Source organism: Podarcis liolepis (assembly GCF_965112155.1).
Source record: "Podarcis liolepis genome assembly, chromosome: 3".
NCBI classification, from domain to species: domain Eukaryota; kingdom Metazoa; phylum Chordata; class Lepidosauria; order Squamata; family Lacertidae; genus Podarcis; species Podarcis liolepis.
The window spans coordinates 31931177-31952268 of NC_139557.1; the positions used below are offsets into that span (position 1 = coordinate 31931177).

Here is a 21092-nt window from a genome sequence, read left to right on the forward strand (position 1 = left end):
TGTGATGCAATAAGGGAAAAGCCACTCTCTGGGCTCAAGTGGAGCGGTGCACTATACAGTCTACCTTTCCACTTGTATTTATCACTGATAAATAATTATCTCTGGGGTTATATATTGGGTCAGGGGGATATCGCAGCCTTCAGTTGCCACTAATGATTGAACAGAGCACTCTTATTAAGTTATGGATTTTGTCCATAGGCACAGCTTTCTGCAGCGAAACATCTCCTCCTTTGGTAACCGCAGGGGAGGTGGGAAAGTCTCCCCATCTGGTACTCAGCAGCAGCACCGAAGAGAGCGTGAATAACTCCGAAAAGCAGAGACTCAAAGCAGACAGAGACTCAAAGCTGGAAGCCAAAGCTGCTCAGGCCTCCGTCACTTCGTCGCCTCCACCCCCTTTCTCATCTCCCTCCGCCTCTTCAGCACCTGCCCACAGCTCTTTCGTCCTGCAGGCCTCTCAGTGCTCCATGACCAAAGCATCCCAGCAGCCCCCCATCGTTTACTTGCCCAAACTGGTGCATGACATGGTTACTTCTGCAGACAGCACAGGGCTTCCCAAGTCATCGTCCCTCTTGCCTTACCATTCGGTCATGTGGGCCAGTTCTTTCCGCCCGCTCATGAGTAAGATGATGACCTGCACCGAGCAGTCTCTATATTATCGCCAGTGGACCGTCCCCAAACCGATCCATATGGACTATAACAACAGGAATGAAGGCAGGATGGATACCTTTCATCCAAGGAGGCTGCTACTGAGTGGACCACCACAGGTAGGTAACAAGAACAGGGACACCGTTTATTATTATTATTATATCATTGTGCATTTTGCCTCTCTGTTTCATGTAGGAGGAATGTCATCATATCTGGGCTTTGAATCAAGCTGCACTGGTCACCTGACTTTTCAGACACCTGAAATGATACTTTAATGTGCTTAGATTTCCTAAGCTACTTCTATAAGTTTCTGATGTATATCTTTGCAGATAGGAAAGACAGGTGCCTATCTGCAATTCCTCAGTATTTTATCTAGAATGCTGATTCGGTTGACGGAAGTAGACGTTTATGACGAAGAGGAGATCAATGCTGGTATGTCCTACATGTCAAACCTTGGATGAATAATTTGTAACTGTTAATGAGAGGTTGAGTGTTTTATTGCTGTGCTCTTAATCCCCCCCCCATGTTCATTTATTTCAGTCTTCAGTTAACGCAGCCATTACCAAAGGCTGGCAGTCAGGCAAAGACAATAAGAATTGCCCTTCCTTCCTTCTATATTGAATAGTTAATTATTTTTGAGTTTGCATTTTTGAATGATGAAAAGGGTATAACAGTGTGCATAGCATGAGTTTGTTTTCCTGTGATTGTAGATCTTAAAGAAGAATCAGAGCCGTACTATCACCAGTCAGGGGATGCGTGGCCCGATCTGGAAACATTCAAGAAAATGACTTTCGACTACACGATCCATGATCCAAAATATGAAGATGCAAGTCTCATCTGTTCAAGGGTCCAGAAAACAAGCAGCGAAGGTCAGGGATAGTTATTTATTCAGTTATTCTGACCAGACACCTGTTTGGTAATGATCTTTCATGCCATAAAACGGTCCAGTTAGAATGTATTGATCATAGAATCATAGAATCATAGAGTTGGAAGAGACCACAAGGGCCATCGAGTCCAACCCCCTGCCAAGCAGGAAACACCATCAGAGCACTCCTGACATATGGTTGTCAAGCCTCTGCTTAGAATCTGGTTGTTGTTTTTTTGCATTCCATTGATGAGAAGTGTAGGGAATGGCACTCATTTGGGATTATGGGCATTCAGTACAATTCTGAATTAAGTACTTAAGGACTTCAGTGAGACCACTAATCTCTAGCTAGTTCTGCTTTCTAATCTGGCCTTGATTGCTGTAGTCCTAAAACTCATACGACAGCGATGGGGAACCTGAGTCCCTCCAGCCATTTTTTGGATTTCAACTCCCATCAGCCACAACCAGCATGACCCATGGCCAGCAAAGATTGGGAGCTGGAGTCTAATAATGTCGGGGTGTGTGTAAAGGGGTACACCCTGCTCGCAGCCACCTTTCCCCAGTGTTTGCCTTTTGATTCCTCAAGTCCCCAGCATATGGCATAAATAGAAAAGAAGAAGGGAGCAATGGGAAGTCTCTTTCTTAAACTGTCACAAAGTATGGTTTGTGAACTGTTGAGACTGATGAGCTGTAATTTGGGCACTGGTGTTACCATCAATGTAAAGCGCTCTATTAGAGACATGGATTCTCCCAAAGGTTTCATGGGAAATGTAGTTTGTTAAGGGTCTCCTTACAACTTTCATCATCGCCCTATGTTTCCCAGGATTCCTTGTGGGGGGAGCCATGTCTGTTACATTGGTATAAGAGCACTTTAAATGTGTGGTGCGGGATGTGACCATAATCTTGCTAAAACTACAACAATGCTGTGACTTATTTTGTGTGTGTTTGTGTGTTTGTACACACACACACACACACACACACACACGCATATATCATGCACATATTTATTCTATTTATATGCATCCCTTCATCTGAAGTTCACAGGGTGGTTTATAACATAAACCCGTAAGAAGCACACTCTGAGGAGGACTTAGCAATGCCACTAGAGGGTGCTAGTGAAGAATAGAATTGGAAGGGAACTGAGAGTCATCTAGTTCAATTCCCTACAGCAGGCATAGGCAAACTCGGCCCTCCACATGTTTTGAGACTACAATTCCCATCATCCCTGACCACTGGTCCTGTTAGCTAGGGATCATGGGATTTGTAGTCCCAAAACATCTGTAGGGACGAGTTTGCCTACAGGATAATTTGTGATTTCCAAATAATATTAATATTTATAATATATATTTATAATATTTATGATAATCTTATCACACATGTAGCACTGTAGAGCAATCAGAGCACATTACATTTACTGCCTCGTTTGTTAACTTTAAAGCTGAACTGAAATGGAAACAAATATGTCAGTTACAGTGACATATGGCAGTGGTTTATGTCAAACAGCATGAGAAATGTTTTTCAAAGATGTTGGTGGGTACAGAAATTATTTACATATAGACAGACGAATAGATTGAGAACAATGTTTACAGTAAACATGTCAACACTCCCATGAGAATAGCAACTTTTTTTCGGATTCCTTTTTGATTGCAACCAGTATAATTTTGCATTCAGAAGATACTCAAGGATGGGGCAGTTCCTTTGCGCTGGCCAGTCCTCACTTAACTGACACCATTAAAATATATTTGTACAGATAGTACAGCAAGCAGAAAACAAGAGGACTTGTATATGCGTCGTCAGACAACACGGATGAGATTATCCAAATATGCTGCTTACAACACTTACCATCACTGTGAACAGTGTCATCAGTATATGGGATTTAACCCCAGGTACCAGGTAAGACTGATAGAGCCCTTTTAGTACATTATTTTCTGTCAGCTGTTCTCCCATTCATCTTGGTTTGTCTTCTGATTTTTCTAAGGGTCAGGCCAATTATTTGGATGATCTTGAATATTGGCTGCCCTGTTTTAGGGCTAGATTTAATTTCTGCTGTACTTGACGGATGCTTTTACGCTACTCCCTATAACAAATGGCTCTGCCATTGTGGGAATGGAGCAAGAGAAACATTAACTCTTTTTGAAATATAACTCTGTAAGATGATCAAAATACCTTATTTTACTCCCATCCTCTTAAGATGGCTGACTACTTATTGGCTAACCTGAACAAAATATTAATGGAAAGAGCTACTAGATTTTTCGTGTTTGCTGCAAAGACCCCTAAAAAGATTTTGTTAATTTAGTTGTATCTTTGTTTGTTCCTGCCCTTAGTTTATATAACTACTATATCTTTTAACCTGGTATATGTTAGAAACTTTGACCAAACTGCGGGAGGCAGTGGAAGACAGGAGTGTCTGGTGTGTTCTGGTCCATGGGGTCACGAAGAGTCGGACACGACTAAACGACTAAACAACAGCAACAACATGTTAGAAACATAGATTGTCTTCATCACCATGACAGACTAACCAAAGTCCAACCTTGGACCCTAGAGCTAGAGCATCTGTGTACATAAAGTGTATATAATCTAGCAATTTTTAAAAGGATGCAGTAGAACTGTGCCAGAATTAGTAAAACCCAAAAGCATATAGTACACAAATGCCAGACACTATTCCTTCAGAGTCTGCATTCCAAATACATCATCATAAATGACCACTGAACTCTACATAAATGGCTCTCCCTGACCCTGTTAAGATTTAATTTGCTACTACATGTGCATCAGTGCCATGGCTGGCGAGGTGAATTATGCTTCTGTCCTTCTCCCTCCTCAGCTTTATGAATCTACCCTGCACGCTTTTGCCTTTTCCTATTCCATGCTTGGAGAGGAAATTCAGCTTCACTTCATCATCCCTAAGTCCAAGGAGCACCATTTTGTCTTTAGTCATCCGGGAAGACAGCTGGAGAGTATGAGATTGCCTCTTGTCACTGATAAGGTAGGTAAATATCAATGTGAGCCATGCACAGACCTTGTTTTGCATTCGTACGGGGCCATGATATAAATTTCCTTCCCTGGGTTGGCTCTGCTTCTGGATAATGATAAAAATACCCTGCTTTTCTTTCTGTATAATATCTCTGCTGCGCAGGAAGACAGCATGCAAACTGCCCAGTACTGAAATAGGCCTTTAGCAGAGCTGCAGAGCTCTTTGGAGCATGTTTTAGGATCACCAAAGAGACAAAGCTCCCCATATCTTTTGAGATGTGCATCATCAAACTATGCAAAGTTGTAAAATGTTACTGCCAGGAGAACTGCTTGCCAATGGTCTCAAGAAGAGAAACTCTTTTTTTATACTGACTTTAGCTGGATAGCTCAGTTGGTTACAGCATCGTGCTGACAACGCCAAGCTTGCAGGTTTGATATCCGTATGGGACAGCTGCATATTCCTGCATTGCAGAGGGTTGGACTAGAATGACCCTCCAGGGTCCCTTCTATGAGATATCTACCTTGAAGGCAATGGTGTAGTAGAGGAGAGAAGGAGTGATGGGCAGGGACAAAGTGGCACCCCTTATTTCACAGCAGGGATGACGACTTCCTCTTCCTCGGGTACAATTTGCCAGTCCTCTGCCTGCCAAATAAATAGGCTTTTTATTGGAGAGACACCCATCCATAAGCTAAGCATATGGAATATTACATTAACATGCATGGCTAAGCATTGCACCACCACTTCTTTTGGGGGGAAATTATGAAGACCGTTTATTATTACTACCTGCAATGTCACAGAAAACAGGAAACTTTTGAGTCTACCATAATATTTCATCAGGCTGAAAATTAAGCAAAGCGGGAGGACAGGAGACGGGGGGAGGGGGAGTTTGGTATTGAAGCCATAGTGTCTGGATTGGTCAAAGTTCAGTTTTGTTGTATAATTCTAAAAGGGTTTAAGGACTTCGTTATGAAGAGCGCTTCAGAATTTATTACTTCGCTCTGCTCGGTGTCATGACATTGTTAACTGTACAGTCCCTATCCCTTGAAGGAGGATACAGGATGGTGGAATCATTGCCACGCTCAGTTCTCCCAAGGCAAACCACCCCTGCTTCCTTCACACACCTCTCTGGCCTTTGGGTTGGCAGCTGGACAACCAAATGCTCTTCAGAGGGCCCTGAGACCTCAGTTCATTTGTCTCAACCTGGGGTTGTATCAAATTGCGCCTCTTCGATCCAGCAGAGGCTTCCATGACACAAAAGTGGGGTGTTCAGTACAAAATTCCTGAAATACTCATCCAACAATGAATGCGATAAGTGAAGTGATCCAGGCATTTACAGTCATACCTCGGGTTGAAGTAGCTTCGGATGAATATTTTCAGGTTGTGCTCCGCGGCACCCCGGAAGTAACGGAGTGCGGTACTTCTGGGTTTCGCCGCTTGTGCATGTGTGGAAGCGGTGAATTGCGGCCTGCGCAGACGCATGGACGCGGGTTGCGTTTGCTTCTGGATGCGAACGGGGCTCCGGAATGGATCCTGTTTGCATCCAGAGGTACCACTGTATTTCATTTCATTTCATTTGGTTTCTCATGAACGTATTTAAAATTTTAACTAGCAGGTAAGCTGTTCAGCTTTGTGTAAATTGCTGGAAACCTGTTGATTACAATGAAACAATGCCAGTATATTTAGTTGTTGACCCTCCTCTCTCTCTAGCTTTTTTGTTGTTGCTGCTTATATTAACCACCATAATAACACAGATTCCTAACTTTATAGAGCCAAGATTATATAAAGAGCCCTACTTTTACTCCCACAACTGGACGTCACGAACATGGACTTTTTAACCTTTACCATGCAATGGATGGGGCCAGCCATTTGCACGTCCTAGTCGTCAAGGAGTACGAAATGGCAATATATAAAAAATACTGGCCCAATCACATCATGCTTGTTCTGCCAAGTATTTTCAACAGTGCTGGAGTGGGTATGTATATGGTGAAATTCTCGGCTGTGTGAATGCAGTGAGGTCTAAATCGCATGGATTTTTTGCATAATTAAATAAAGCCTTGGTTGGTTATAGGAGTGGCTGGCGTGGTGGGATGGAACCAAAACAATGGCCTCCTGGCACCTTTTTGGAGGGGAACGTAAGAACGAATTAAGAGCCTGGCTGCTGGATCAGACCAGTGGCTCACCTAGTTCAGTGTTCTGTTCTCACAGTGGCTAACCAGCTGCCTATGCGAAATTTTCAAACAGGGTATCAAAGCGGATTGTGAAATATCAAAACAAGCATGGATAAAGCAATAATCCACCATTGAGACACAATCACCAGGCTAAAACAGCATCAAAGTGCAGGAACGCAAAGAGTCAAAAGCAACACGCAATAGATTAAAATCAGCAACAACAGAATCAAAAGCTTATTTAAATAAAAATGTATTCAGATGCCAGCAAAGCACAAAACAGAGAGGAAGATAATCTTACCTCGCCCTTCAATATGTCAAAACGACATACGCATATTCAAATTTAATCAAGTAATGAATCAACTAAAAGGCAGGTGCTTAATCACTAAGCAATGCCATCATTTACATGGCTACTCAGAAGTAAGCCCATTGCATTTAGTAGGACATACTTCCAGGTTTTAGTCTAGAATCATAGAATCATAGAGTTGGAAGAGACCACAAGGGCCATCGAGTCCAACCCCCTGCCAAGCAGGAAACACCATCAGAGCACTCCTGACATATGGTTGTCAAGCCTCTGCTTAAAGACCTCCAAAGAAGGAGACTCCACCACACTCCTTGGCAGCAAATTCCACTGTCGAACAGCTCTTACTGTCAGGAAGTTCTTCCTAATGTTTAGGTGGAATCTACTTTCTTTCTTACTTCCAGGTTTTAGTCTAAAAATACTTGAATTTGCTGTCAGCCTTAGAATAAAGCAAAGTTGAGTGTGTGGGTGTGAGATAGTGATACAGCAAAAGATTTCTAGATAAAATGTTGATTTCAGTTCTCCTGTTACAGTGTGTGGTTTGCTTCTCTCTTTTTAGGCGCTGCTCACTTCCTAATAAAAGAACTGTCCTACCACAATCTGGAGCTTGAGCGAAATCGGCAGGAGGAGCTAGGTATTAAGCCTCAAGACGTCTGGCCTTTCATCATCATCTCTGACGACTCCTGTGTCATGTGGAATGCTGTAGAAATGGATTGCTCAGGTGACAGAAAAAGGTAAAGGGTGGTTTCTTTGGGATGGCATATTCACTGGGCTTCCTTGAGCAATCAGATTTTGAACTGTTTCTCTGGCCCCTTGCAGCGAATACACATGGACTGAAAGGAACATTTCCTTGAAGCAAATTCTTCAGCACATTGAATCGACTCCGGATGTCACCCACTATGCCTTGATTGGGATGAGGAAGTGGTCAAGTAAAACCAAGAGCAGAGAGATCAAGGAGCCGTTCTCTTGCTGCCATGTTCACGATTTCATCATGCTGAACGTGGACCTAACGCAGAACGTTCAGTATAACCAGAACAGGTGAGGCAAGGCTGATGAAGTAGATTTTTGTCTCTGATAGCATAAGCCACACTATATTTGATAGTCCCTAAGAAGCTATAGGGACGCGGGTGGTGCTGTGGGTTAAACCACAGAGCCTAGGACTTGCCGATCAGAAGGTTGGCGGTTCGAATCCCCGCGACGGAGTGAGCTCCCGTTGCTCAGTTCCTGCTCCTGCCAACCTAGCAGTTCGAAAGCGCGTCAAAGTGCAAGTAGATACTTGCTTTTAGTCTGCATTCAGTTGACAGTGAACAGTTTTAACTGGTGTGTGGAGGGGTGTCTTTTAGTTTTTATATGATTGTGTTGGTGTCAATATTCATTTATTTCTGTTGCTTCGCTTGATTAATGTCGTAAGTTTATATTTTGACATATTGCTAATTCTTCTTTTGATGTGCCGTCAATTCTTCCTTTGCACATCGCCTACAGGCTTGTTGCACGAGGCAATGGAGAAACATAACTAATAAAAGGAAATAAACAGGGCCAAACTAGATGTGATGATTAATGTGTCTTTGCATTTAACTTGCATGTTAAAACAAATGCAAATGGCAGTTCTTAAGGGAGGTGACAATTATCAGGATCTTAGCAGGTGGCGAGGAGGAAGTTTTTACTTTTCCTCTCCTGCTGTGGTCCTGATGAAAATAGCTTCTTTGAATCCCTCACTGGCATCATGTGCAAAAGTTTTCAATACCACACCTGGCTTATTTAATTTAGAAAAAAATATATAAACAGCTTATCTATGTGGGGCTTTGTCCTTAATCTCACAGCAGCACTGCCTGCCAGAGCACTGATACCCCTTTTCTGTCAAATGTCACGCTTGAACCAGTTTCCTTGATGTCTTGGTTTACACTCTTCCTTTTAAAACCGTATCCACCATTGCGATTTCCGTGCAATTTGAAATACTGCAGCTAATGAAGGCCTATTGCTTCTTGCATTCTGTGTCCCCTCCGCCTGACAGGTTTGTGTGTGACGATGTGGACTTCAACCTGCGTGCCCACAGCGCTGGCCTCCTGATCTGTCGCTTCAACCGATTCAGTGTCATGAAGAAGCAAATTGCCGTTGGCGGGCAAAGGTCCTTTCATATTAAGTCAAAGGTCAGAATTCGGAAATTTCTGCGAAATCTCCCACTTTTTGTTTCGTTCTTATAATACAGTGGGGCGGTGGGGGGGAAAGAAAGGAAAGACGTTGGTGCAACGGGCAAAGTCACTCATTTGTGCATGTCAGCTTGTTTTCAGTTTTCATTGGGAATATGTGAAACAGATCATGTTCAGCCTTTCCAAACCTCCCATGATGAGGGAGGATGCAAACTCTTATCTGCTCTGTTTCATCCTCCTCACCTGCCATGCTGCCCTCTATGTTTTAGAGCAGCCTTTCTCAACCTGTGGGTCCCCACATGTTGTTGAACTACAACTCCCATCACCCCTAGCTAGCAAGGCCAGAGCTCAGGGATGATGGTAGAGTTGTAGTCCCACAACATGTGGGGACCCACAGGTTGAGAACCGCTGTTTTAGAGGATGATAGTCTGCTGTGGGGAGAGCCTTTGTATTTATTTAGAATCCAGATTATGCAGGTCACAGCAAAGAAGAAGAACGATACGCATTATTTTATCGTTGTTTTTCTTTGTTGCATGCTCTGTGGCAATTGATAAGAAGCTTATTATTTGAGAAGTTGTTGTTTTTGTAAGTGTATACAGTGGTACCTCAGGTTAAGTACTTAATTCATTCTGGAGGTCCGTTCTTAACCTGAAACTGTTCTTAACCTGAAGCACCACTTTAGCTAATGGGGCCTCCTGCTGCTGCCGCGCCGCTGGAGCACGATTTCTGTTCTCATCCTGAAGCAAAGTTCTTAACCTGAAGCGCTATTTCTGGGTTAGCGGAGTCTGTAAGCTGAAGCGTATGTAACCTGAGGTACCACTGTACCATTCCAGGAAGAGGCTGGTCCCCCCCCAAAAGCCTGAGTGATTCTTAGAGGGGAGGCCGGTAGCTTCATGCTAGCACACCAGCACTGCTTGCAGAAGCTGCCAGGTTCAGTCCCCAGCACCTCCAGGTAGGCCCAGTCTGAAATCCCGTAGAGGTCCAGCCCGTGAGTGTGGACAATACTGAGCTGGACAGATGCATGGTCTGACTCAGAACAAGCCCGCTTCCTGTGTCTCCCTATGAATGGTTCTTAAGTGGTAGTGACACAAGTAAGGGCCTGTGCTGCTGAAGTCAAAACTCTCATCGGTAGGACATTCTCCTGCTGACACATGCTTAATTAGAAGGGCACATGCATCCAAATGATGTGACGCCAGATCGTACAAGGTTCTAAGTCACGTGGGGAAAGCTGTGCCTGAGTGGAGGCTCCCCACTGCATAGCTTCACCCCACCCCACACCCTTAATACATGGAGAGCATTGTGGCCAGGTGGCAGGGAAATGGTGGAGGGCATGGATGATTTAGCAGGAGGTTGGACTAGATGACCCATGGGGTCCCTTCCAGCTCTGCAGTTCTATGATTCTATAGGTCAGCTAGTCATGTCTTCTTCACTCTCCCCTCTTTGCTATACTAATCGAGAGAGGTCTTGAGCCAGTGTGGTGTAGTGGTTAAGAGCGGTGGACTCGTAATCTGGTAAACCGGGTTCGATTCCCTATTCCTCCACATGCAGCTGCTGGGTGACCTTGGGCCAGTCACACTTCTCTGAAGTCTCTCAGCCCCACTCACCCCACAGAGTGTTTGTTGTGGGGGAAGAAGGGAAAGGAGAATGTTAGCTGCTTTGAGACTCCTTTGGGTAGTGATAAAGTGGGATATCAAATCCAAACTACTACTACTACTACTACTACTACTTCTTCTTCTTCTTCTTCTTCTTCTTCTTCTTCTTCTTCTTCTTCTTCTTCTTCTTCTTCTTCTTCTTGAAGGCATGAACAGGACCATATATTTGGTTGTTTTTTATTAGAAGAATTTCATTTTTAAAAAAGATATAGAGTGAGAAAAGAAAGAAAGAATGAGAATGAAGGGGGGGAATACTGTTACGTTATCATACATTAATATACAGATGTGTATATTATCATTATCCTTATACACATATAATTGTCAGTAACCTAATACATTCTGTGTAAACTCACTCCAAATATCATTGTATTTATCCAAAGAAAGTCTGTGGTCTATAAGCTGTCCACCCATATGTGGCCAGCGTTGTCACTGGTGTTAATTGTATTAACCTGTAGGGAGCTTTCCCTTGCGTTTTTAATCTAAATGTCACACTCCCCCTGTATGGCGCGTCCCTTTTAGGTGTCGGATAACCCTGTTTCGATTGCCCCGGCTCAGTACATATGCGCTCCCGACAGCAAGCACACCTTCTTGGCTGCTCCTGCTCAGCTGCTGCTTGAAAAATACCTCCAGTATCACAGCCACCGCTTCTTTCCTCTCTCGCTGAAGAACTACAGCCATCCAGTGCTATCTGTGGATTGCTACCTTAATTTGGGACCCCAGGTAATGCATTTGGTTTGTTTGTTGAGTATGATAAACAGCTTTCTTTGTCTCCCTGTGCATGATTCTTAAGTGGTCCAAGTGAAAGCATGTGCTTCAGCAGTTAAAACTCTCGCCTGTAGGGCGTTCTCCTGCCAACGCATATTTAAGTGGAAAAGCACATGTGTCAAAGTGGATCAGGTTCCAGTGCAGGTGCAAGGAGGATGAGCTGTTCCTTCATGCTCCTCTGAGGAACCTTGTGCACATGCTATGAGCTGCAGCTTCAATGCCATGTGGCGTTGGGAAAGGCCATCACTTACAGTTGTGATGGCACAAAACAGATTTTATTTTATTCTGCCATACTCCGTCCCCCCCCCCACTAGCAGACATTCAGAACCTTCTCAACCAAAAAGAAAAACCCAAAAGAAACCAAAGTTGGGAGCAACCCAATACCCCCTTTGGTTCTAAGGTTTACTTAGAATGCCATGGAGAGATGGACTGGGAAGTCCTAGGAAAAGGGATAATATATGGATATTGAATGATGATGATGATGATGATTTATTACTTATACCCCACCCATCTGGCTGGGTTTTCCCAGTGTATATGTCATAAAAATACATAAATGATTTTTAAAAAATAAAACAAATTTTATTTTATTCACCATGACAACCCCCAAATGGCATACATTTGCTACGAAAGAGTCACATGGCGTTTCAAAATGTTCTTATTCTGAATGGTTGCAGATGTTTCTTTGGGCACACTAGTTTGATCATGCTAAAATTAGCTGTGCTTTAGACTGAGGGGACTATAATACCTGCCTTTGTTCCCCTTGCAAATCAGATTGCAGTTTGCTATGTCAGCTCCCGACCTCATTCTCTGAATGTGACTTGCTCTGATATGATATTCAGTGGACTACTGCTGTACCTCTGTGATTCCTTTGTGGTAGCAAGCTTCTTGAAGAAATTCCACTTTCTGAAAGGTAAGAACCAAGTATTGCCGACACACCAAGCTATGACTTGTTTCTGACATCTTTGCTGTGAGAAAGAGGGCGGAGGGGACATTCTGATCCATGCCTAACTAACATTTGTAGATATATTGATGCCAGTTTTGTTTTTGTTTTAGTTATTTAAAATATTTTGATGTCATAAAATGAACAGGTCAGAATTTTGTGCCACCATCACTCCCATTCACAATCTTGCTGCGGTTGGGAAGACTTGTATGTGTGATCCATAAAAAAGCTGTCTTCTGCCAGGTCAAACTATCTAGCCCAAGGTTCCCCAATCTTTGGGTCTCCAGCTGGTTTTGGACTACAATTGCCATCATCCGTGACCACTGCTCCTGCTAGCTAGGGATGATGGGAGCTGTAATCCAAAAACAGCTGGAGACCCAAGTTTGGGAAACCCTGATCTAGCCCAATGCCTATTCTGGCAGCTGCTCTCCAAGGTCTGAAGCCAAAGTCTTTCCCATCACCTACCTCCCCACCTTTTGAAGTGGAAATACCAGTGACTGAACAAAAACAAACATTTTTCTGGCATTCAAAATCCAGCAAACATTAAGAATTCAGATTTGCATCCTCGGTGCCAAACATAATGCTTATGAGAAAGAGGAGCTCCTGGGAAAAGGGGCTGTTCAGTGCTGGGATAGATATTGCCTGGGGAGAAGGAAAATGTTTAGCAGGAGCCAGGGCATGGCACAAGGCCAAGTATTCACTCCAGTTGTCAGCAAGAGCTCTGAGTGTTCCAAAGATAATTTCACAATGCCTTGCTCAACAAAGGGAGGAAGATTTAATAGGAGTAATTACTTTGCAAATGGGGGAAAGTGTGATTCCAATCCTATGCCAGATGTGGGCAGAAGGAGGGGCACATTAGCCAGTTTCCAGTGGAACCCCTGGAAGTTGTAAGCAAAAAACCCTGGGCGGTCTATCCCCTTTAAGACTGCTTTCCCCCTTTGAATGGCACTTGTTGTTTTAAATTGTTATTCAATTGAGAGATTAGATTATAGGCCTATGTTGCTATCTATACTGACCTTATTGTTGCATGGAAGCATAGAATTGTAGAGTTGGAAAGGACCCTGGCGATCATCTAGTCCAACCCCCTGCAACGCAGGAATAGGCAGCTGTCCCATAAGGGGATTGAACCTGCAACCTTGGTGTTATCAGCACCACACTCTCACCAACTCAACTATCCTGGCTGCAACTCGATTTTATTTGCAGTTATGCGCTCTATGACTGTAAGCCACTTGGGGCCTCTCCAAATGTCATTTTCATCACCCACTCATGATTACCGTATTTTTTGCTCTATAAGACGCGCCTGACCATAAGACGCACCTAGTTTTTAGAGGAGGAAAACAAGAAAGCAATGCAAAGCCTCTTGAGCAAAGAGGCAGGAGCGCTCTCGCTGCGCTCAAGAGGCTTTGTGTTGCTTTCACTGAAGCCAGAAGAGCAAGAGGGATCGGTGCGCAGAAGAGCAAGAGGGATCGGTGTGCACCGATGCCTCTTGCTCTTCTGGCTTCTGGGATAGCTGTGCAGCCTCTTCAGGGCAGCGGGATGAAGGCTCCCCACTGCCATGAAGAGGCTACGCACGGATAAGCCAGAAGCTAGAACAGCGAGAGGGAGCGCTGCGCAGCGCTCCCTCTTGCTGTTCTGGCTTCTGGCTTAGCCACACAGCCTGCATTCGCTCCATAAGACACACACACATTTCCCCTTACTTTTTAGGAGGGAAAAAGTGTGTCTTCTAGAGTGAAAAATATGGTATTTGTGCCCATGATGCTATCAGGGAGGCCAAAAACAAGACCCCATTTTCATTACTATTTGTGCCTGAAAACGTTTGGGGGCAGTTATACCGCTCATTTCCAGTCAGTGCATATCCTGTGTGCAGTTCATATCCATGCTGTTCACCGTGTTCTGGGTTTTTCTTTTGTCTCACTTTGGTTGCAGTAATGTGGTAGCACTGGGGAAGCATCACAGGACTAATAAAGCAGAATAAATCCTCTGTTTATGCACTATTAACTGTTGCAGAATATACCTGCAATAAAACACCATTCCAGGAGGCCTTTGCAGCCAGTTGTTTTTTTTAAGCAGGAAATATAGAAAGTGATGCACACATGACAAAAACAACAACCACCAACAACCTATAATAATGATAATTTCCACAGGTGCCACTTTATGTGTCATATGCCAAGACAGGAACTCGCTGCGCCAAACAGTCGTCCGACTGGAACTCGAAGACGAATGGCAATTCCGACTGAGAGACGAGTTCCAAACAGCCAACGCCAAAGAAGACAAGCCCCTCTTCTTTCTGACGGGACGGCACATTTGATGGGAAATGATCACGCGGCATAAGAAGCTGTCTTTTCTCTGACCAAATAAAATGAGTTGCATGAAAGAAAAGAGGGAGGGGGGAAAGGAGAACTGTGCTGTTTACACGATGTTTGCAAAAGAAGCTGCTTTGTAGGAACAAAAGTTAGGCAATTTTGAAATATTTGTATTAAAGTTATATTTTATTTGACCAATTTATGTTTATAATTCCAAAATTTTGTTAGTAAACTTTTTGTAATTTAATGAACTTGAGAAAGTGACTCCCGTTATATTGAGGATGGAGCTACTGCGTAATATTTCTGTTGTTTCCCCCTTTTTTGTTTTTGCTGTATATATTTTACAAACTGTTTCGGTACCAGACACTTGTGGCACAGCTTCAAAATTATGAGATGTAGATGTAGATTCTCTCCTCTGTGTTTTTGTAAACCTAGGGTGCCAGCGTAGTAAAAGAAGAGAGGAAGTTTCATTCTTAGAAAATTGCTACTGATTAGCAAATATAGCATTGCTGATCTGCTCTATGTAGAGTGCTAAAGGCAAAATTAACTGGGATGTTCCCCAGTGCATACCCCATGGAAATGAATGGAATGTGCTCAAGAGCATTCTTTTCGTGACAGGTATACATAGGAGACCATCCCAGTGGAGAGTGCCTTATGTACTTATTATAATGAAAGCTTGCTTTCCATCCTATCCTCAGGACTGCTGGCTGCTTTGCATAATTTTTAAGAGGCAGACTTTTTGTAATATGTAGAAATGTATTATAGTGACCTTTTCTGATTTATTGAGAATATTGAAAGCGGACAGTTGGAGTTGTTTTTAAAAGTCTGAATGTTTTAGTAGGTAGGAAGGTGTCTGAATGAACTGGTGATTAGTTAAAGGAAGTGTTAATATCAAATTGTTTTTTAAAAACAGATGGTTTGTTGCACTGCCCATCCTAAGACATCTCAGGTTTGCTGTGCAAATAAAAACAACACCTAGGGTGCATTTAATAGTTCTCTGATATTTAACAGCGCCCCTCATTAAGTGGTTTCTTGTTTGGGGTTTGAGGTTTCTTTTGTGGGAATACATAGAAATCAGTCCATCAGTAAAACTTTTCAAAAATAATAGTGAGGTAATACCTTAATTTTGAGTATGACCAACTAAAGCATCACAAAATATTTGTCAAGCTTTCAAGTATCTCAGAGCTTTTTTCAGCTGGATGCTAAACAAAACAAGTGGGTTGTCCCCTTTTCGCCTTCCCCAAAATTGGGAGGAGGGATTTGGGAGGGAGGAAGGCCTAAGGGTTAAATACCATCTCCCCACTCACTTGACTCCTGGTCATGATTCCCTCCCCAACTTTAGAAAAGAAATAGATAAGAAGAAATGCTATTGGAAATGGAACGATGAAAGTTGATTCTTCAAGAGGATAGAAGGGCCATAGAGAAGGAAATGGCTGGAGCTATCTATACCAGCCCCAAACCTACTGCACCTGCTATCTTTTCACTATACTAAAAAAAAGGGGGAGTTTCTGAGCTTGTGGGGAGGGGAAGCAAACAGGGGAAAGGTGTTTTGATCATGATACCATGCCCCATAAAAAGAAAAGCAGCCTTGATTTGATTAGATAGTGCTGGATGCAAAACGGGTTGCAGATTGAACCAAGAGGTACTGAGACAAAGAGGCAATGGCTGTCCCATCCCTGAATCTGTAGAAGTTAGCAGTGGTTCAGATCTGCCTCTTTCACTAAGTGGAACACATAGAGCCAGTAAGGAGCCATGCAGTGGTGGGGCAGAGCTGCAGAACCACCTTCTTGACACTGGTACTGTCACTGCTTACCTGGTTGGGGACGGGTTGGAAGGTGGCACCGTTGGGGGCATGTGAGTGCAGCAGTAGGGGCATTCCTGAACATGCCCCCCTCACCACCTTGGTTAAGCAGCAGCAATGCCAGTATTGGGAGGGCAGTTCCACTCTACCACATGTGCCGTAATTGTGCAGATCCTTTGTAAGGCAAAGAGCACAAGTAAGAGGGAAATTAGCGGGAAACTAATTTTGGGCTAATTTCGAATCCCCGCAACGGGGTGAGCTCCCGTTGCTTGGTCCCCGCTCCTGCCAACCTAGCAGTTTGAAAGCACATCAAAGTGCAAGTAGATAAATAGGTACCGCTCCGGCGGGAAGGTAAATGGCATTTCCATGCGCTGCTCTGGTTCACCAGAAGTGGCTTAGTCATGCTGGCCACATGACCCAGAAGCTGCACTGCGGCTCCCTCGGCCAATAAAGCGAGATGAGTGCCGCAACCCCAGAGTTGGCCATGACTGGACCTAATGGTCAGGGGTCCCTTTACCTTTACCTTTTTAATTTTGGGCTGGCCTTAAAGCACACAAATGACAATTGTGAAATTGTAAGTAGGATCCTCTGTAGGTCGAAAGACATGCATCTGCTGCTTAACCTCTGTATTGAAACTCCTGCACTGTTTATGGCGCTCCAACTTTGTCCAACATTGTCCAAATATCTGTTCCACTTGTAGAGGGCTTTCCATCATTGCAGTGACTTGGATCCTCAACTTCTGCATCCTCCTTTGGTTCCTGAGAGGAGGGAGAGGGCTGAGGCAACATGCCTTGATTTTACATAAACCTGTAGATATTTTTAAAATGCTCTTTCAGTTTGACTGTGTGTCTCTTCCCCACGCTGGCAGCCACTGTTGTTATAGAATATAGCCAAAGTTTGGGTTTTTCCTACATGGTCAAATCTTTTCTGTAGGAACTTCCCCCCCCCAAAAGGAGTAATGTAACTCCCCTTCTCAGATCCCATGTTTCAGATCTGCTCTTACTGAGCCAGAGGGAAGACAATGGCATGGTTCCTCATCTAGGATATTGGCATAACAATAAAGAAAAGAAATCCCTGTTCCTTCCTAATGTATTTATTAAGGGTGCTGGGGGTGGTTAGGACCATCTAGACAAGTACCATTGATCCTATTGTCACATATGAAAGAGCCTTCATGGTCATTGCATGGTTCTGACACCTATTTCATGTTGTAAATTCTCAGAGCTGGTGCAGTAAGCTTGGTCCAATAAAATTGGAGTTTCTTACTTGGCAGCATCTAGCCCAAGGGGGAAAATGAAGGGTCTCCCCCAAAGCTCACTATAAGTCAATGAACATTGACAGCTTTAGGTTTTGCCTGCTTGGATGAAATGTTATGGGTGGTGACTCTTCCACCTTATAAAAATGGTCATGTGGAAGTCTAATGGCTTGCTTTCATTTGAGGCTTAGACTTGGAACAATGAGCCTGCCACCGTGCCACAGATGGAAGTAGGAATACCCTGGGGTAACAGGGCATACCTCACAATGCACCAACTCATGGGAGGGAGGACCAAAACTATGTCCATGTGGTAGCTACTCTATCCAGCAAGCTGTTTTTGATCCCATCCTGATCAGCTTATGTAATGTGATTTGTCTTTTGTCTGGTTTGGTTACTCAGTTAATAAATATTTTCAGTTTTGGCTTTTGAAGTTGAATGCTTCTTTAACCTTGACTCGCAAATAGTGATGGGAAGCCTTTCAAAAGAAACCAGAAAAATTGGGGAAAAACCCCAGGTTTCCTCCCATTTTCCCCCAAAGGCTTTGGGGAAAAAAGGAAAAAAACCTGTCCCCCCCATTTTTTCTGGGTTTTTTCCAGGTCTTCCCATCTCTACTCCCAAATCTTGATTACTCTTGAATTTGAAGTCAATAATGTTAAGTCTCTGTGCACACAAAAATAGGTACTTCTGAATATTTCTCCCACTCACCCCTAACCAATTTGATTGCACCACTAGTGGAGTAATTGCCAAATTAGGATAATATGGTTGTTGTTTTTTTAAAGCAAAATCAAGCTGAACTTGTTTGGGCATTGTGGTCAAATACTGAACTCCACAAAATGTATACAGTCACCATTATTTATTCAGCACTGACTCTGGGAATCAGCTTGTAACAGCTCACTATAAATAGTAACAGTAGTTATATAACCTGGTGGAAAGATTTCACATCCTTTACACATGGAACAACAGATGTATCAATAAAGATTAGTGCACCAGTCTGCATTTCGTTTCCATGAGTTATAATTATGGAGCTGACTTGATTGACTTAAGAGATGCATCAGGACAGAACGGACTGGGACATTTAACCAGAATTGGTGCAAAACAGAATCACAACGTGGGCATTTCAGCAGCGAGAGCTTTGACCCAGCGAGAAATCATTGCAGTTTTTAAGGATGCAAAGCATACTTCCAAAGGCAGATCTCAAATCAATTGTGACGTTATTCACTCTGTTAGTGAAGTATTCTGCACATGCTAGGCTCTTCTTGAAAAAATTGAGAGGTTGGAACGAGCTCCTGCCTTCTCCCAAACCAAGAGAGGCCAATGCAATGTCTGCATACATGCTGCCCTTGAGCTCCAAGGGAACTCTAGTAGCAGAGTGTATCTCACAGGGTCAGCCTTTGGCTTCCTGAAATTAGTAGCTAAGCTGAAGGACCCATTGCTTGCTTCTTATCAGCCTGGATTCTAAGTGTGTGTGTGTGTGTGTGTGTGTGTGTGTGTGTGTGTGTGTGTCTTTCATGATACATTTCACCACTTTTATTTTTCTACATTATCTGCTTTCTTCATTTGAAAATAGGCACGGTCTGTATTGCTCCTATGTTTTGTAACTTTGATTATGGGGTTTCTGTTTTTATTGCTCATTTTTATTTTTGATGTTGTGTTAATGAAGAATAATAATAAAAAAATCTGAGGGAAGCTTCCACCTTACAACTTAGAGCACTGGAGACTTGAATATGGAGGGTGTGCATCCTCTCAGTTCAGTGAACACGTCTGGGAATTGAGCAGCAAAATGGCGTCCGGGCTGATTTTTGCTGAATTGGCAAAATGTCTGGGGAAAGCCCAGACAAGTAGGACTATTATTATTATTTTTTTGCTGAGGCAAGGGGAGAGATGTTCCCCAACAAAAGCTCAACAACTTGGTCCAGATTTTCACTTTTGGGAATATGGCAACCCTAGCTAACAGCACACATTAATATTATGAGTGGCACTGCCCCCCTCTCATACTTTACAGGATTGTGCCTGGAGAATTGACATTTATAAACTTTGCCATAGGCATTTAGACAACTATTTATGGTGTTTAGTTATCTCTACAATTACTGTGGGCCTGTGGGAGGAATTGGAGCAAATGGGATTTAGAGGGATTTATGCACCTGTGAACAGGCCCGTCAGAGACCTAAGGCCCTTTGCCTCAGGTTCATCTGCCATATTGGTGCTGGGTGTGTACGCCATCATTATCTTTTTTTCCTTTTTTTTTGAGGGGGGACTTCTTATTTTTTTCTGTGTTGTTCCTGGTAAGAAGGGAGACATGCAGGCAGGATCAGCTTCAGAACATGATGGGATGTTACTTCGTGTTTTTGGGCACCATTGTGTGTGTTGTGAGGGGAAAGTTGTTCCGAAACAGGTTCAACAGAAAACTGAGTCCCTGTGAATCCTTTTGCTAATCCTACTTACATCATTTCAGCAAAAAATGGAAGGGGAAAGCTCAACAGAAAGGGACAAAAGTAGGGTTAGGGCTGCTTCACAGTGTACACCAATGGAGGCTTGAGAAGTGCTTAACTTACAAGATCATGCTGATTATGCCTAAAAATATCCAGATGTGCTTAGGAAAAAAATCTCTCACAGGAACTTGGCTGCCTGGACAGAAATGTGATTCTTCTAGCACATGAAAATGATCTGGATACAAGTGCCCTACCACCTGAGAATTATGGAGACCCAAATTATCAATTTCCTCCCAGTAGCAAATAATAATAATAATTTCTTCACTATCCCTAATATTCCTGTCAAAAGGAATTATGAAAGTCATGGGCCCTAAATCAGCCTGCTGAGAAGCAAAAAAGGGGGAATGAGAAGGCTGCCAAAATGCTGTATTATGAAAATCATGGGCTCCATATCAGAGCTCTGTTAGCCTGCTTGATCATCTGGCCCTGGCTAAAATGGTCTTGATCTCTGTTAGACTAATAATAATAATAATAATAATAATAATAATAATAATAAGTGCCAATCTTTCTACAGACCACCTGAATGGACCTCATGGCCCATTGGTATGAGAATCTAGGCTAACTGAAAGCATTTCTGTTTGTGAAAGGTGGTCAGCCGATTTTTTTATTTTATTTTTTGCTGACCCTACTCAGTGCAGCCCCTGAAAAGCTTCTCCTGAGTATGGAGAGTCCAGGACAGTTTGGGACACAGTGCTGAAGCATGCAGTGTGGGCAGCGGGATCTGGGTTTTTGTGTGTGGGAACCCAGATGCATTGCCTGATGCTAGCAGAAGAGTTTTCTGCCACTCCACAGAAGC

The 21092-nt window shown here is 43.3% G+C and overlaps 1 protein-coding gene across 6 annotated transcripts in view; it reads left to right on the forward strand.

Moving 5' to 3' along the window:
* Positions 1-18237, forward strand: part of GREB1 (growth regulating estrogen receptor binding 1) — a 103391-nt gene extending 85154 nt beyond the window's left edge. For 4 of the 6 annotated variants that reach the window (XM_083495386.1, XM_083495385.1, XM_083495387.1 and 1 more), the window contains 12 exons: positions 199-764; positions 975-1077; positions 1356-1524; positions 3265-3403; positions 4332-4493; positions 6249-6453; positions 7507-7681; positions 7767-7985; positions 8959-9094; positions 11266-11466; positions 12283-12421; positions 14596-18237. In XM_083495386.1, the coding sequence (XP_083351512.1) occupies positions 199-764; positions 975-1077; positions 1356-1524; positions 3265-3403; positions 4332-4493; positions 6249-6453; positions 7507-7681; positions 7767-7985; positions 8959-9094; positions 11266-11466; positions 12283-12421; positions 14596-14759 (2378 nt within the window). In that variant the 3' untranslated portion in view covers positions 14760-18237. Of the gene's footprint in view, positions 1-198; positions 765-974; positions 1078-1355; positions 1525-3260; positions 3404-4331; positions 4494-6248; positions 6454-7506; positions 7682-7766; positions 7986-8958; positions 9095-11265; positions 11467-12282; positions 12422-14595 lie in introns of all 6 variants that reach the window. The other 2 variants (XM_083495389.1, XM_083495390.1) reach the window with 1 other exon arrangement.
* Positions 18238-21092: the final 2855 nt, after the last annotated feature.